This window comes from Sceloporus occidentalis, unplaced genomic scaffold, assembly GCF_023333645.1.
Source record: "Sceloporus occidentalis isolate IW3139 unplaced genomic scaffold, rSceOcc1.0.p SCAF_2, whole genome shotgun sequence".
NCBI lineage: Eukaryota > Metazoa > Chordata > Lepidosauria > Squamata > Phrynosomatidae > Sceloporus > Sceloporus occidentalis.
This window is the reverse complement of record NW_028316982.1, coordinates 86767197-86780626: the sequence shown is the minus strand read 5'-3', so window position 1 is coordinate 86780626 and position 13430 is coordinate 86767197. Positions and strand designations below refer to the sequence as shown.

Here is a 13430-nt window from a genome sequence, read left to right as displayed (position 1 = left end):
TTGTCTGACATTTACAGTCTATTTAGAAGCTACAGTATGGAATATGTTCTTTAGAAATTTATATTGTAAATAATGCTTAGAATTCAGGATTCACTCAGGTTGAAAATGGCCATGTGAATAATTTATACAAAGCAGTTTGCATTGGTTGTAGAAACACTGCATTTTATTAAAATGCTGTATTGTATTATTCTTTATTTATTTTATTCTTTGTTCTGTATTCTTTATTTATTTCATTTTATTCAAATAATGATATCCTACTTTTCAGTTCAAAGAGTCCATGAAATGGATAACACTTATCTTTTTATACAGTAATTAAATAATTAAAGCAACAAGAGAATTGGATACCAATGGCCACAGTAAACAAATAAATAAATAGAAATCGATCATCTAATATATGATGCAGTTTGACACCATGTTAACTGCCTTGGCTCCATCCTACAGAATCCTAGGATTTGTAGTTTTGTGAGGTGCCAGCACACCTTGATAGAGAAGGCTAAATACCTTGTAAAACTACAAATCCCAGGATTTCATAGTATGGAACTACAGCACGTAAAGTGGTGTCAAGCTGCGTTATTGCTACAGTGTATATGTGTCCTGGGTACTAGAGCAAATTAGGCTTGAGATCTCCCTAGAAGCCAAGATGAATAAACTGAGGCTGTTATACTTGGGAATTGTGACTCAATGGAAAAGACAATAATGCTCTGTACAGTAAAAGGCAATAGCAAAAGAGGAAGACCGCATTACAGGTGGATTGATTCAATCAAGGAGGTCATGGCCCTGAGTTTGCAAACCCTGAGCAGGGCAGCTGATAACCTTTACTCTTAGACCTCTTTCATTTGTAGAGTCTGCCATAAATCAAGGTGGACTTCATGGTAAGTAACAACAACCGAAGAAGTATTTTTTCTATTCTGATGATGTGTAATAGGCCACCCAAGGCAGCTATACTTTCCCAGTCACCATTTCTGCATGTCATTATTCTTCATGCAAAGCAAAGTGTTGACAAATTATAATTTGTCTTCAGGTTTGGTAGATTATTCTAAAAAGCAAATGCATGCTTCAGGCTGTCACCCACACAGTAACTACATTTAATTTAATTTTAGAATTAAGGTCTAGATTGTTTTCCATATAAATTTGCCAAGTCAGCCACTTTAATGTTTACCCTAAATGGATTTATTCCATTGTCCCTGAATCTTGGCAGTTTTGCTTCTCAGTGTATGGTACATGCTGACAATACAGCTGCTTTGACCTCCATAGGGGACCAATTAGAGCAGCCTCTAAATAATTCATCAAAACTCACATTTGAAGAAAGAAATGGATCTAATGCAACCTTCAGGCTTTATTCCTCAAAAGTCATATTAAGAGAGAGATAGGTAATGTTTACTGCATCTTTTTTGTGATCAGATTCTCAGCTTACAAATCCAGGACTACGTCCTATTGCAAAAGGGAACATAATATATTGATATATAATATAATACTGTAGGGACACACCTTGCATCTTTCAAAATTGGTTCTATACAAAGAAATTTATAAACCATATTTTTTATGAAATGTCCTATTGCAAAACAAAAATATTAATATCTAATATAGTGTTATTTGGATACACCTTGCAAGTGTATTTGAAAAGTGGGCCTGTTTAATAAAATGCATAAATCATATTGTGATAAAATATACTGAACCATATGGTGGTTTGTTTTCAGGACAGAAAGGGAGCAAAGAAACATGGTAGCACATTCCATCTCATTTACAACATTGCAGTGGGCATATTTTGGAAACAACCAGTGAAGAGGTGACACTCCTTTTGAGTAATTAGTGGGGGAGATGCACACCTTACTCTTTTCTTGCTGGAGCTCTATCTGAATGTCTGTGAGTTTTGCCCTGAGCTCTTCATTAGCAGCTTGCAAGGCAGCTAAGGCATCCGGTCTTTCTCCTTTAGCTCGAAAGCTGGCACCCTTCTTTGACATTGTGAGTCGACGTGATGAGAGGGGTAAACTCCCAAGCAGAGAACCTTTTGTTCTCGTCTATTCCTTGGTTCTGTCCCACGACATTTTCTCACTTTCCTGTTTAAAGAGAAATAACCATTATGGTGAGTTCCAGTGGGTCCATAATTAGCTCTACAAGAATAAAGCATGGTTAAATTGAAATGGTTTGATGTTATAAAAAGGAACACTCCAGGCAGCAAACCCTCTTTGAAGGTGAAGACATCATGTGCTTACTTGTTCAGTGATCAGCAGAATTTGAAAATGCTAGGTCTTCTGTGGAAGTAACTCTGCAGTTCCAAAAAGACAAAGTTAGGGATGCTGCTACTGGTAATGTATGAGGGTGCAGAATGTTTGCAAGATGTTGTTTGGTAAAGGTATTTCTTTAGGATGAATCTCTGCATACACTATCAATTAGCTCTTTTTGAGGTAAGTAATTTTTGGCAGAGTCTATATAGTATAACCTAGAAGTTTATCGCACCCGTTCCCCCCCCCCCCCCGTTATGGGCACGGGGAGGGGATGCTCGTGGGCACGTGCAACTGAGGAAAAAACGGATTTTATCGCACACCAAAGTGTCCTCAAAAAGACGGGTTTTCTGTCAGACAAAAATGGCGCTCCTTAGCACTGAACGGGGACGGCGGCCTGGAATGGGGCCTTTTTGAGGACGCTTTGGTGTGTGATAAAATCAATTTTTTCTCAGTCATGTGCGCCCACGAGCATTCCCTTCCCATGCCCATAAATGGGGGGGGGGGGGGGACAGGTGCGATAAACTTCCTAGTTTTATACAATGAGTTATAAATAACACAACCTACTGTTTGGAGATAATAGGGCACAACAAAGTTTCATTTTGAAAGTAATGTTACAATGGGAATGAAGTTAGTTGATTGGTTTCAAAAGTAATGTCTTGTTACAAATTATTTTTTGGTACTGACATTTTAGTGGCATTTGTAGAGGATTTTTTTCTAATCTTTGGGCCATTCTTTTTCCAGTAATTTTTTTAAAAGGCTAAAAGATAGTAACCAAAAACTAATGAACATGACACTTTTTGAGCACTGCAATGAGCAACAACAAATTTATTTTTAAACACAAATTTGATTTTTTTTTTCAAATTCCAAGCACAAGTCACAAGGAATGAAAATAAATTTAGTGTTCTTCTGCCGCTATATTTTTGATAATTAACAAAACTTCCCCCAGATGGGGTGGTTTTCATGTGACCCTGCAGTTGCTATTGGACACTACTGAATAACAGGTAGTAGTCTTCATATATTAGGATGAGACTTTTTGGTGGTACATGGTTGTGGTGCTATTCACTCTTCACCACTGGCTATGCAGGCTACGGCTAATAGCAGTCCAACAAGAATGGGAGAGCCACATGATTCCTACATCTCCTGCAAAATCTCAGTTGTGATTGGAACTCAGAATTATTCCAGAATGCATGTGTGTGAGAGAGTGAGTGAGCAAATGTGAGTGAACAAAAGTTTGTGTATGCAAATCTATCTGCTCTGTCAGTTTATATACTGTATATACTCATGTATATGTCTAGAAATTTAGGTCAAAAATTGACCCCCAAAAAATGACTCGACTTATCCATGGGTCAGTGTAAGAACTGTGTCTTAACTCTTATTTAAAAGAAGAAACCATCTCCTGATGAAAAGCAAGAGTATAATATGTGAAGCACTGACCCCCCCTCTATTATTTCATCCATCTAACCTTAAGAGTTATGTCTGCTGGAATTTTATAAGTTCTTTGACATTGTTTTGCTTTACTTCATCCGTTAGATCGTTTGCTATATGCCCCTAAATTTTACCCTCGACTTATCCACGGGTCATAGCAAAATCCATAATTTTGGCCCCAAAACTTGCCCTCGACTTATACATGAGGTTGACTTATAGTTAAGTATATAGTAATCTTTCTATTCTTTCGGTCTCTCTTTTTCTCTCTCTCTCTCTCTCTCTCACACACACACACACACTATAAAGTACTACTGATTAAGGTAGTTTAAATACTATAATTTTATGCATGGGAGAGATAATGAAGTGTGGAAACAGTAATCGTCCAGTGTAGTTCCTATTGATTCCAACTGGAAGCTTAAACTTTCTAGTAGACTAATATCTGTGGCCATAAATATCTCTAAACCACCATGAGCCTTCAGCTTGCATGTCTTTTTCTTCAGCCACCTCTAGACTGTGGAATGAGCTGTCAGAAGAGATTCAGCAGTTGAATATGCTGTCTGAATTTAAAACAGCCTTAAAAACCAGTCTCCTGGCAGGCCTATCCAGATGATTTTTAAATTATGAATTTTAAACTATGCACTGGTTGTTTTGGTCTTGTATGTTCTTTTAAACTGATGTACTCTGTTTTAAATGATGCCCTGTGTTTTTAACTAAGGCTATTTATTTTATGTATTTTAATCTGTTGCAGTTCTCCATTTTGGTTAAGAAATAACAACAACAACAACAATCACTATCACCATCCTTCCTCATCTCCTTTGGCACTTCTTCAAGGAGTAGTTCAGAAGCTTTTGCTTCCATTTTAGACTATTCTTCCATGATAATATTCAAACCCTGCCAAATTGTGGTTAATTTTAACTACAGCTGGTTGAAGCAACCAAACTTCAAAAATATTGGCTTCTTTAAAGAAATGAAAGCTAAGATAAACTATACATTATGTTATAATTCTATAATTATTATAACAATAAAAATTAACAAAAGAGATACAACAAAGGAACAGCAAACATAAATACAAATTAAACATATACAAATATTGACAACAATTACAACAACTACTAAAGCAACAATTACAATCAGCAGCTGGGAAGTAGGAAGTCCATATTTGTAGGTTTAGGATATAATACAAAACTGTGGTCAATGATAATTTGAAACATAAATGGATGCCACCTTGAATCTCATCTGGGAGAAACATGGGGGTATAAATTAAACAAACAACAAAATGTTTACAACATCTGCCTCACAGCTAGACTGAAGGTCAACAATGACGGTTCTTCACAGCCACACTAAAGGAGCACATGAATTTGAGGCTCATTTAATCGTGTAACACTAAATTGTGACTTATTGTTAGGTATCTGTGTAGTCTGTTTCATTATAATATGTATACGTGGTGTCACAGTTCATCCACACTATAATTGTATTGCGTGTGAAAAAAATTAAATGGTACAATTTAATTTGAAAAAATGCTGATTTAAAGAATTATGTCCTAGACCTAGACTCTGCAAGACTATGACCTGAAACAGATGGGCAAAAAAAAAAGGCACCTTCCATGCAGTTTGGGGACATGGCGATTAGATGACGTATGCCCCCAAACCACCCTGAAGCCACCCCGTGGCTGCCTTAGGTGGCCCAAAAAGGAGTGGATGTGCCCCTTGGGGCCACGACATGTGGTCACCATGGCTCTGGGGTGATTGGGCTGGGAGCAGCTTCTGGCAACTCCCTGCTGCCTGTCTGTTTCACCCCTATAACTGCTATAAGAGCCTGCTCAAAGTTTAAGATCCTTGGGGAAAGGCTTTCCCTTGATCCCACATCACCTTCCCAGGTATGTTTGGTGAGGACATGGAGCAGCAACTTCTTGGAGCTGTTCTCAGCTGTGAAACTCTGCCCAGGAGATTAGCCTGGCTCCCTCTCTGCTCTTCTTCCTTCAGCAGTTAAATACCTTTTTATTTGGAGAAGCATTTGGTGACTAGCTATATGGAAAGGTCTTTAATGATGTGAGTGTGTGTGCTGCATTTGTATTGTTCTTGTCATATTTTAAAATGTTATTACAGTTGGCGCTCTGTATTCATGGATTCTCCATCCATGGATTCAGTCATTCATGGCCTGAATATATATATATATATATATATATATATATTCCAAAAGTCTAACTTTGATTTTACCATTTTACCACAATGGGCACCCATTTTACTATGCCAATGTATATAATGGGATATCACAGACTTCAGTGTCCATGGGGGTGGGGGGTGGGGGTTCCATAGACCCATAAGGGCTCCACACCCCAGTGGATACTAAGGGCCTCATTATACATTGCTTTAAAATACTGATGTTTTAACATGGTGATTTATTTAATTGTTTTTAACATTTTTATTATTAGGCTTTGATTCATGTATCTTGTTTCAATTTATATTGTCAGATATCTTGGTCCCATTCAGAAAAAATGCAGGATATTAAATTTAAAAAACAAGCAAAAAATAAGAATATTCTATTTTTTCAACCAGATATAGCTAAGAAGTCCCTTTGGGTTCTTTATGCTTTTGTACAATTAAATGAATAATAAAAACATGTCAACTTGTATGTATGCCAGTTCAAGATGGCCCAGATTCTTTTGTATTTGAAAACACTGCCTATTTGTTAATAATCTGAGATATGTCTAGAGATTAAGTGCTGTATTGGCTTAAAAGTCTTATCCTTTCTACTTTAAAGGGCTTAGTTGTTGACCAACCATGAAATAATGAGTCCAGACAAAGTATTTGTTGTAAATAAATTGGAAGAAAATATGCATTCCGGTGCAATTGCATATGAGGTCCCCTTGGTTCAGGGATACGCCTGATCAGTAAACACATATGAATTCTTGTTCCCTAGTTCAGAGATCATGTGTTTAACCCTTAATCACAGCAAGATATGAGGCTTTCAAGAGACATCATTCATTGTAATCCAGAGAATTTTACTTAAAAAATATTCTACTCATCTTTTAATGAGACTGATAAAGGCCCCAGTATTTCTGCTGATGAAATCTCTTGGCTATGCATTGATCAAAATTCACTGTCATTGCCAGTAACAGATGGCAACATGTATTAAGACTATTGTGTCAAATGCTCTTCACATTTTTAGTACAGTCCATGAATAATATTTTTTTACTTGGTACTTCCATCATTTTAAATCCCTAGTTAAGAATTAGGTTTAAGAATAGACATTTTCTGAAAGAAGACAGTGAGAGGGTACTGAGAAAGCCTCATCAAATCATTCCAAAGTGGACTGCAGAGCTCCTTGATGCCATAACCACCAATTCGTTCAAATAGCTATCTGTCCTTAGGATTGATAACTGTGGTTGCTTCTGAACTGCAGAAACAATCTAGTTTGAAAACACTTTAACAGCCATAGCTCAATACTATGGGCTTCTGAGAATTTTAGTTTTGCGAGACATTTAGCCTTCTCTGTCAGAGACTTCTGGTACAACTACAAACTGGAATTCCATAGCTTTAAGACATAGCCATCAAGTGATGTCAAACTGGATTATTTCTATAGTACAGATGCAGATGACTTGGTTACAAACTCTCCATTCTCTATTCACTGGTAGACATAAATGATAGACTGAGCAAATGGAGAACTAAGTGGTTGTATAAATGCTTCATGATAATTCAAATCCTTATTTCCCCAACATACACAGCAATATGTTTCCATCTTGCCACTGGCTACTTCTTCAGCCCTTCAGGAGTAGCACTATAAAATATCTGACCACCTGGACATGCAGTGAAGAAAGTATATGCTAGCATCTCTAAACACCAACTTTATCCCCACACACATCTCCGCCCAGTTCTCAGAATTGTGTGAACATGTGCAACACTAGTAGCTGAACTGGCTATTGGCCTGTCCACAAATCTGTGTTGAGTCTCCCTTACCTGAAATTCGTGAGACCAGAAGTGTTTTGGATTTTGGATTTTTTGGATTTTGCAATATTTCTATATACATCATGAGGTATCTTGGAGATGGGACCCAAGTCTAAACACACAATTCATTTATGTTTCATATATACCTTATAAACATAGCCTGAAGGTAATTTTATATGTAATATTTTCAATAATTTTGTGTATTAAACAAAGTTTGTGTGTACACTGAACTATCAGAAAGCAAAGACATCACTATCTCAGCCGCCCATATGGACAATTTTGTATTTCGGACTTCCAGATAAGTTATACACAGCTTGTACTTGATTTCTCACCATTTGATCATAGGCTAAATTGATTTATGTCATTGCTAGATATGACAATGATTTACACTGTTTAAATTAACAAGGAAGAAAAGAATTGAAACCATTAATTTAAATTAACTTTCCATTTCCTCCTCTCCTCAAACATGTGAACATATTAATTGGTTGCTCAGACAATTAAAATAGATTGGTGTGTATCTAAAGAGTGCCTTTATACTGCCAAAGAAAATAATCCCAGACCTCTTGTGATGCAACCCACATGCCCTTTTCAGCATAACATTTGTAAGTTACATTAACATTATAATGCACAAAAAAGTAGACATTCACTGTGATGATGAGACACTTATATAACAGTGATGTATTCAAGCCTTTAACTCCAAATCTCAAGTCAAGTCTTAAATCTCTACCTTCAAGTCACAAGTCGAGTCTCAAGTCTTGCAAGATACTTTCAAGTCAAGGCTCAAATTGAGTCTCAGTCTGTGAAACAACTTTAACAGTATCAAAAGGAAGCGAGGAGAGTTTCTTGGATGAGAACAGTACATGTGTGAGGCAATAGGCTTGAGACAAGGCTTGAGGTCTGCTCAGCAGCTTGTACCTGCTGCATACAGAGGAACCTTCTAAAGCTTTTCAAAAGATTTAGAAGGACCCTGCTGCCTCAAGCCCATTGCCTAATGCATTTGCTAGTCTCCTCCAAAAAATGTGTGTAGGGAACTCTTGTGTGGGCAGCTCAAAGTGAATGATGCCAGTAGAGTCAGGACACCATTTATTGCTGGTTCCAAGTCAAAAAATTTATATGGCGCAAGTAGAGTCAGGGCATCATTTATTGCTGAGTTGGTTCCAAGTCAAGTCACTGAAGTGACTTGAGTCCAAGTCAATTGGCTCAAGTCTACATCACTGTTATATACTAGGTTTTGATTGCAGGTCTAGCATCACCACCTGGCATTTTTGGACAGCCAATAGAATTGATGGATGAAGAGGTCCACCAAAGGGCATTTTGCCAGGGCCCTCTCAGTTCTCTGCCTCCATGCTTTCATCACAATTCCATCCAAGGGAAACTTTTTTAACATTTTTCCTTAGAGGCCATTAGTATGGAGTTGCTATTCAGTTCTCTTTTCCATCTATGCGTCCCGCTGAGGCTGTGGGACTCTTGAAATCTGGAAATGGTTATGAACAAGTTGACAGAAGATGGGGAACAGATAATGATTACCGTATTTACTCATGGTGGTAGAATTCAAAGATATAGCTATGTTAATCTGTAGAATCAGTACGTAGAGAGATCTTGTAGCACTTTTGAGACTAACTGAAATAAAGAAATTGGTAGCATGAGCTTTCGTAAACTTCAATCTACTTCCTCAGATGCTTTGATCTTTTGTTACATGCCCATAAGTTTTACCTTCGACTTATCCACAGGTCATATCAAAATCCATAAATTTTGCTCCAAAACCTGACCTCAACTTATACATGAGGTCGACTTGTAGTCGAGAATATATGGTAGGCAGGAAACTATCCTGATGGAGATTTACAGTTAGTCTTGGGTTGGGTTGCCTTCTACAGTTGGCCCTCCGTCTTTGTGGGGGATCCGTTCCAGACCACCACCACCCCGTGAAAATGGAGGCTCGCATTTATTCAAGCCCCATAGGCTTGAATGGAGTGTGTGCCCATGTATGCACACCATTGCAAACAGTGGAGATTGTCCCTCCATTTATATTCAAGGGTGCAGATCTCAGATCCACACATTAGAAGGGGCAACTATACTTGAAAAATTAAAACCATTGTTTGTAAGCCTTTCTTGACTTTGAAATAAGTAGGCAAGGTCAACAGGCTGCAGTGTTTTCATCAGGTTAGTTTGGAATAGCAGCGGTGTCTCTATCTGGATAAGGCAGATCTTGCCACATTTATTCACACACCAATGATATCTGGTGATATGACACTTCTACTGCATTGGTTACCAGTATGTGCCAAAGCTGAATTTCAAATGCTGTTTTTAACCTTGAAAGCCTTAAATGTTTTGAGACCATTATAAGGAGGAGTATCTTCACCTATATCACTCTGGCTGCAGTTTAATATCAGCCACAGTATGCCTTCTTTCTTGCCAACACTTGAGGCATTTAGGCAGGCAAGTATATAAGACAGATAGGGCTTTTTACATAGCTGCTCCATAGCTCAGAAATGGATTGCCAATGGGACTTCATCTTTGCAAGTTTTTACAAAAGCTATAGAGACTGTTCTGTTTCATCTGGACCTTCTTTGAGTATATTTTATATGTTTGGGCTAGGTTTTTCAATGCAGTTTACTGCTGCCTGGGCTGGATGTTTTTATTGTTGATGTTTTCTTCTGATTATTATTTTCTTTCCTCTTTCTTATTGGTTGGTATTTTATTATATGGGTTTTTATTACATAAGCTGATTTGCAGGGGGTGTCTTTAAAGATGGCCTAAAATATATTAAATAAATAAAGAGAGAGAGAGAGAGAGAGAGAGAGAGAGAGAGAGAGAGAGAGAGCTCCTACTAGTTACTTGATTCAATTATGCAGAAGCTATATCAAACGATTTTCTTCTTTCTAAGCAAGCTACTATTTACCTTGCCTTTTTATGGGAACAAAATCCCTGTGCTGCAGACGCTATGAGCAAAACACTAACATGTGACCTGATTTATTTCTCATGATCACTAATTACAGTTCAGCTTTCAATAGGCTGAGTGCCCTTCAGTTCATAACAACATAAGGATGCCAGGAAATGCTGCTCAGATCGTCCGATTATATCCAGTCACATTCCATTAATAGGTCAAAAATGTGGCTTCCTTCTTTGCTGTTTAACTGCATGCTCCAGCTTAAACCCCTGTGCTCTCATGTTCTTTCTTGCAAACAAAAAGAAATCCCAAATTAAAACCCACAGCTCATAGTAATATAGGATATATGTCTGTTTGACTTTCTGACATATACAGGAAAACCTCAGATAACAAACCCTCTGATAGTGGCACCCCTTTATATAAAGGCATTTTTATATTTGCAGTTGAGAACGTATTTTGTGCACAATTTGGATGTGGTATTTTTATACAGAAAAGAGTATTTTATACATGGAGAATAGCATTTCCGTGCAAAAATATTATTTTCTGAACATAAAATGTTGTTTTCTGTGCAAAACAACCACAATCAGGATAAATCCCCAATTAAGGTGTTTTTTTGCACAAGAAATAGAATTTTCTGTATAAAAAATAATAAGTAATATTTATAAATATAAATAAATTATAAATAACTGACTATCATCCATTACAAATAATACTTCCACCCAGCAATATCATTTTCTGTTTTTTTTTTAAAAAAAACCCTGCTTCCTGTGCAGAAAATGTTGCTTTTCTGCAAAATAAATAAATAAATAAATAAAAATAAAACAAAATCACCCGCTGAGTTTTAGTAGAATAACTGTGTCAATCCAGAATTCTTCTCATCCAGGTTTCTCAAAACTCAAGAAACAGGCATTTTTTTAAACAACAACCACAATTGTTCAAATATTTCCAGATCATCTTATCATCTCTGCCTGATTATAGGTTACACTAAGTAAGCAATAAAGTACCGTACATATCTATACTAAATATCTGTACTTTGTCAGATACTATACATACATTTGTTCTTAATACTATCTTTTACATAACAAATCATAACAGTATCTCATTTTTATTTTCCTAATTATCTTTTCCAAATCCCAGCCTTTGTTGCTTTCATCCTCATTCAGGCATCATATCAAATTGTACCTCCCTCCTCATTCTCTCAGCCAATCTGCAGCCATGTCGTAAACACACACTCATCTCTTGATCCCCAGCCATATTACAAGTGCACACTTAACTATTGATAATTCCTGGCCAAGCACTACACACACTGGAACTACTTAGTATATAAATGCACTGTAGGAAGATACAGATCCACATTATATGTATTATATCACACATACCCTAACAGTCTTTTACACTCTAATGGCTGCAAAAGAGAATTTATGCAGTACGTTTCCCATACCTTTCATTGATATTTCCTAGAAACATGCTTTTAATTCAGAAGTATTCCTGCAGAATGATTTGTGAATGTAGGTTTCCATTATTATATAATTTGACTAATGTTGTCCATGTGGCTAGTTGAACCATCAGGTTGTGCTTCTGATGATTAAAAAGAGTAATGGCTCACAATGTCAACAAACACAAACAAGATAGAGAAAGCATAATCGGGGGATTTTTGTTGTTGTTGTTGCATGTCCTGCTCCTGAAAAGATTAGTGGCTTTAAAAAAATTAGGCTATAGTAAACTAAATCTGAATGTCTGAAGAAAGCTGGTATGTATGAGATTAGTTTTTCCTTACAGTATTTGTTTCTGCAATATATGATGGCTTATCTCTTAAACTGAGCTTCCATTAAGATAGAGATTCAGGGAGAAAGCAAAAGTTAGCATCATCATACTAGCATTTCTATATGAAGGGTGCAGGGGGCCACAGACTCTTGTCCCATCATTAAATTCTCCATAGGATCCACTGGAAGCCCTAAACAATTAGAATTATCATGTGGAATAATAGCCCATGCCCATTCAGCAGAGTATGAATGGATTTTCCTTTGGCTTGTCCACCTGATGGATAACAGGCTTGTCCACCTGATGCATCAATACGACTATGCTGCCAGAACAAGTTAGAATATAATTGTGTGTGTTTGTGTTTGTGTGTATGTATATATATAATATTTATTCTTTATTAGTTTTATTGTTGTTAAGCACTTCACTCTGCCTTTCAAAAAAGAACCCAAAGCAGTTTATATGAGATCAAAAACAAATACAACATCCCTGCTCACAAGCTTATATAGTGCACCCTTACCTTACACGGGAGATCCATTCCAGACCACCACCACCACCCACACACACACACATAAGGCAAATCCCACGTATGATGAAGTCCCATTCCACACACTGCAGGCACATACTCCATTCACCATATTAGGGCTCACAATCCGCGTAACCTCAAATCCGCATATGGTGAGCCCGCATATGGTGTGGGCGCAATGTAATCTAACAGACCCAATAAAAGGAGGAAGAGGATAGGAAAATATGTTTCTTTTCCCAGTGGAAACTTTTGATGGCTCACTTTTTACTTGTAACCCTCTCTTAAACACAATATGATCCTCGCAACAACAGTGGGAAGCTGAAAGGAGTGGCTTAGATAGTGGCACATAGTGAGCTTACAATAGAGGATGTTTAGAAGTCAGATTTCAACACATTAGCCATACTTCTAAAAACAGAAAGGAGAGGCCACGGGTGTGTGTGGTTTTTTTTAAAGAATTTATGCTTTTAAAATTTTCTTTAAAAACATCAAATCTTACCAAATTTTCGCTTTAACTACACGAAACTATGAGCAAGTAAATACATTTTGGCTGTGCATATGATATTGTAATTTAATGGTATAATTTTAATTTTGCTAGCTTCTTTATGCCATGACTACTGTCATTATATTCAGTGATATACAGGAATTACAATTTATGAGTAACTTTA

General features: G+C 37.0%; 1 protein-coding gene across 30 annotated transcripts in view; it reads right to left on the bottom strand.

Annotated features, from left to right (window-relative positions):
- Positions 1 to 13430, bottom strand: part of JAKMIP3 (Janus kinase and microtubule interacting protein 3) — a 132786-nt gene that overhangs the window by 54845 nt on the left and 64511 nt on the right. For 28 of the 30 annotated variants that reach the window (XM_089510178.1, XM_089510173.1, XM_089510176.1 and 25 more), the window contains one exon: positions 1827 to 2057. The exons of 1 other annotated variant lie outside the window; for it this stretch is intronic. In XM_089510178.1, the coding sequence (XP_089366304.1) occupies positions 1827 to 1961 (135 nt within the window). In that variant the 5' untranslated portion in view covers positions 1962 to 2057. Of the gene's footprint in view, positions 1 to 1297; positions 1432 to 1826; positions 2058 to 13430 lie in introns of those variants that run through there. One more of the 30 variants, XM_089510197.1, reaches the window with a different exon arrangement.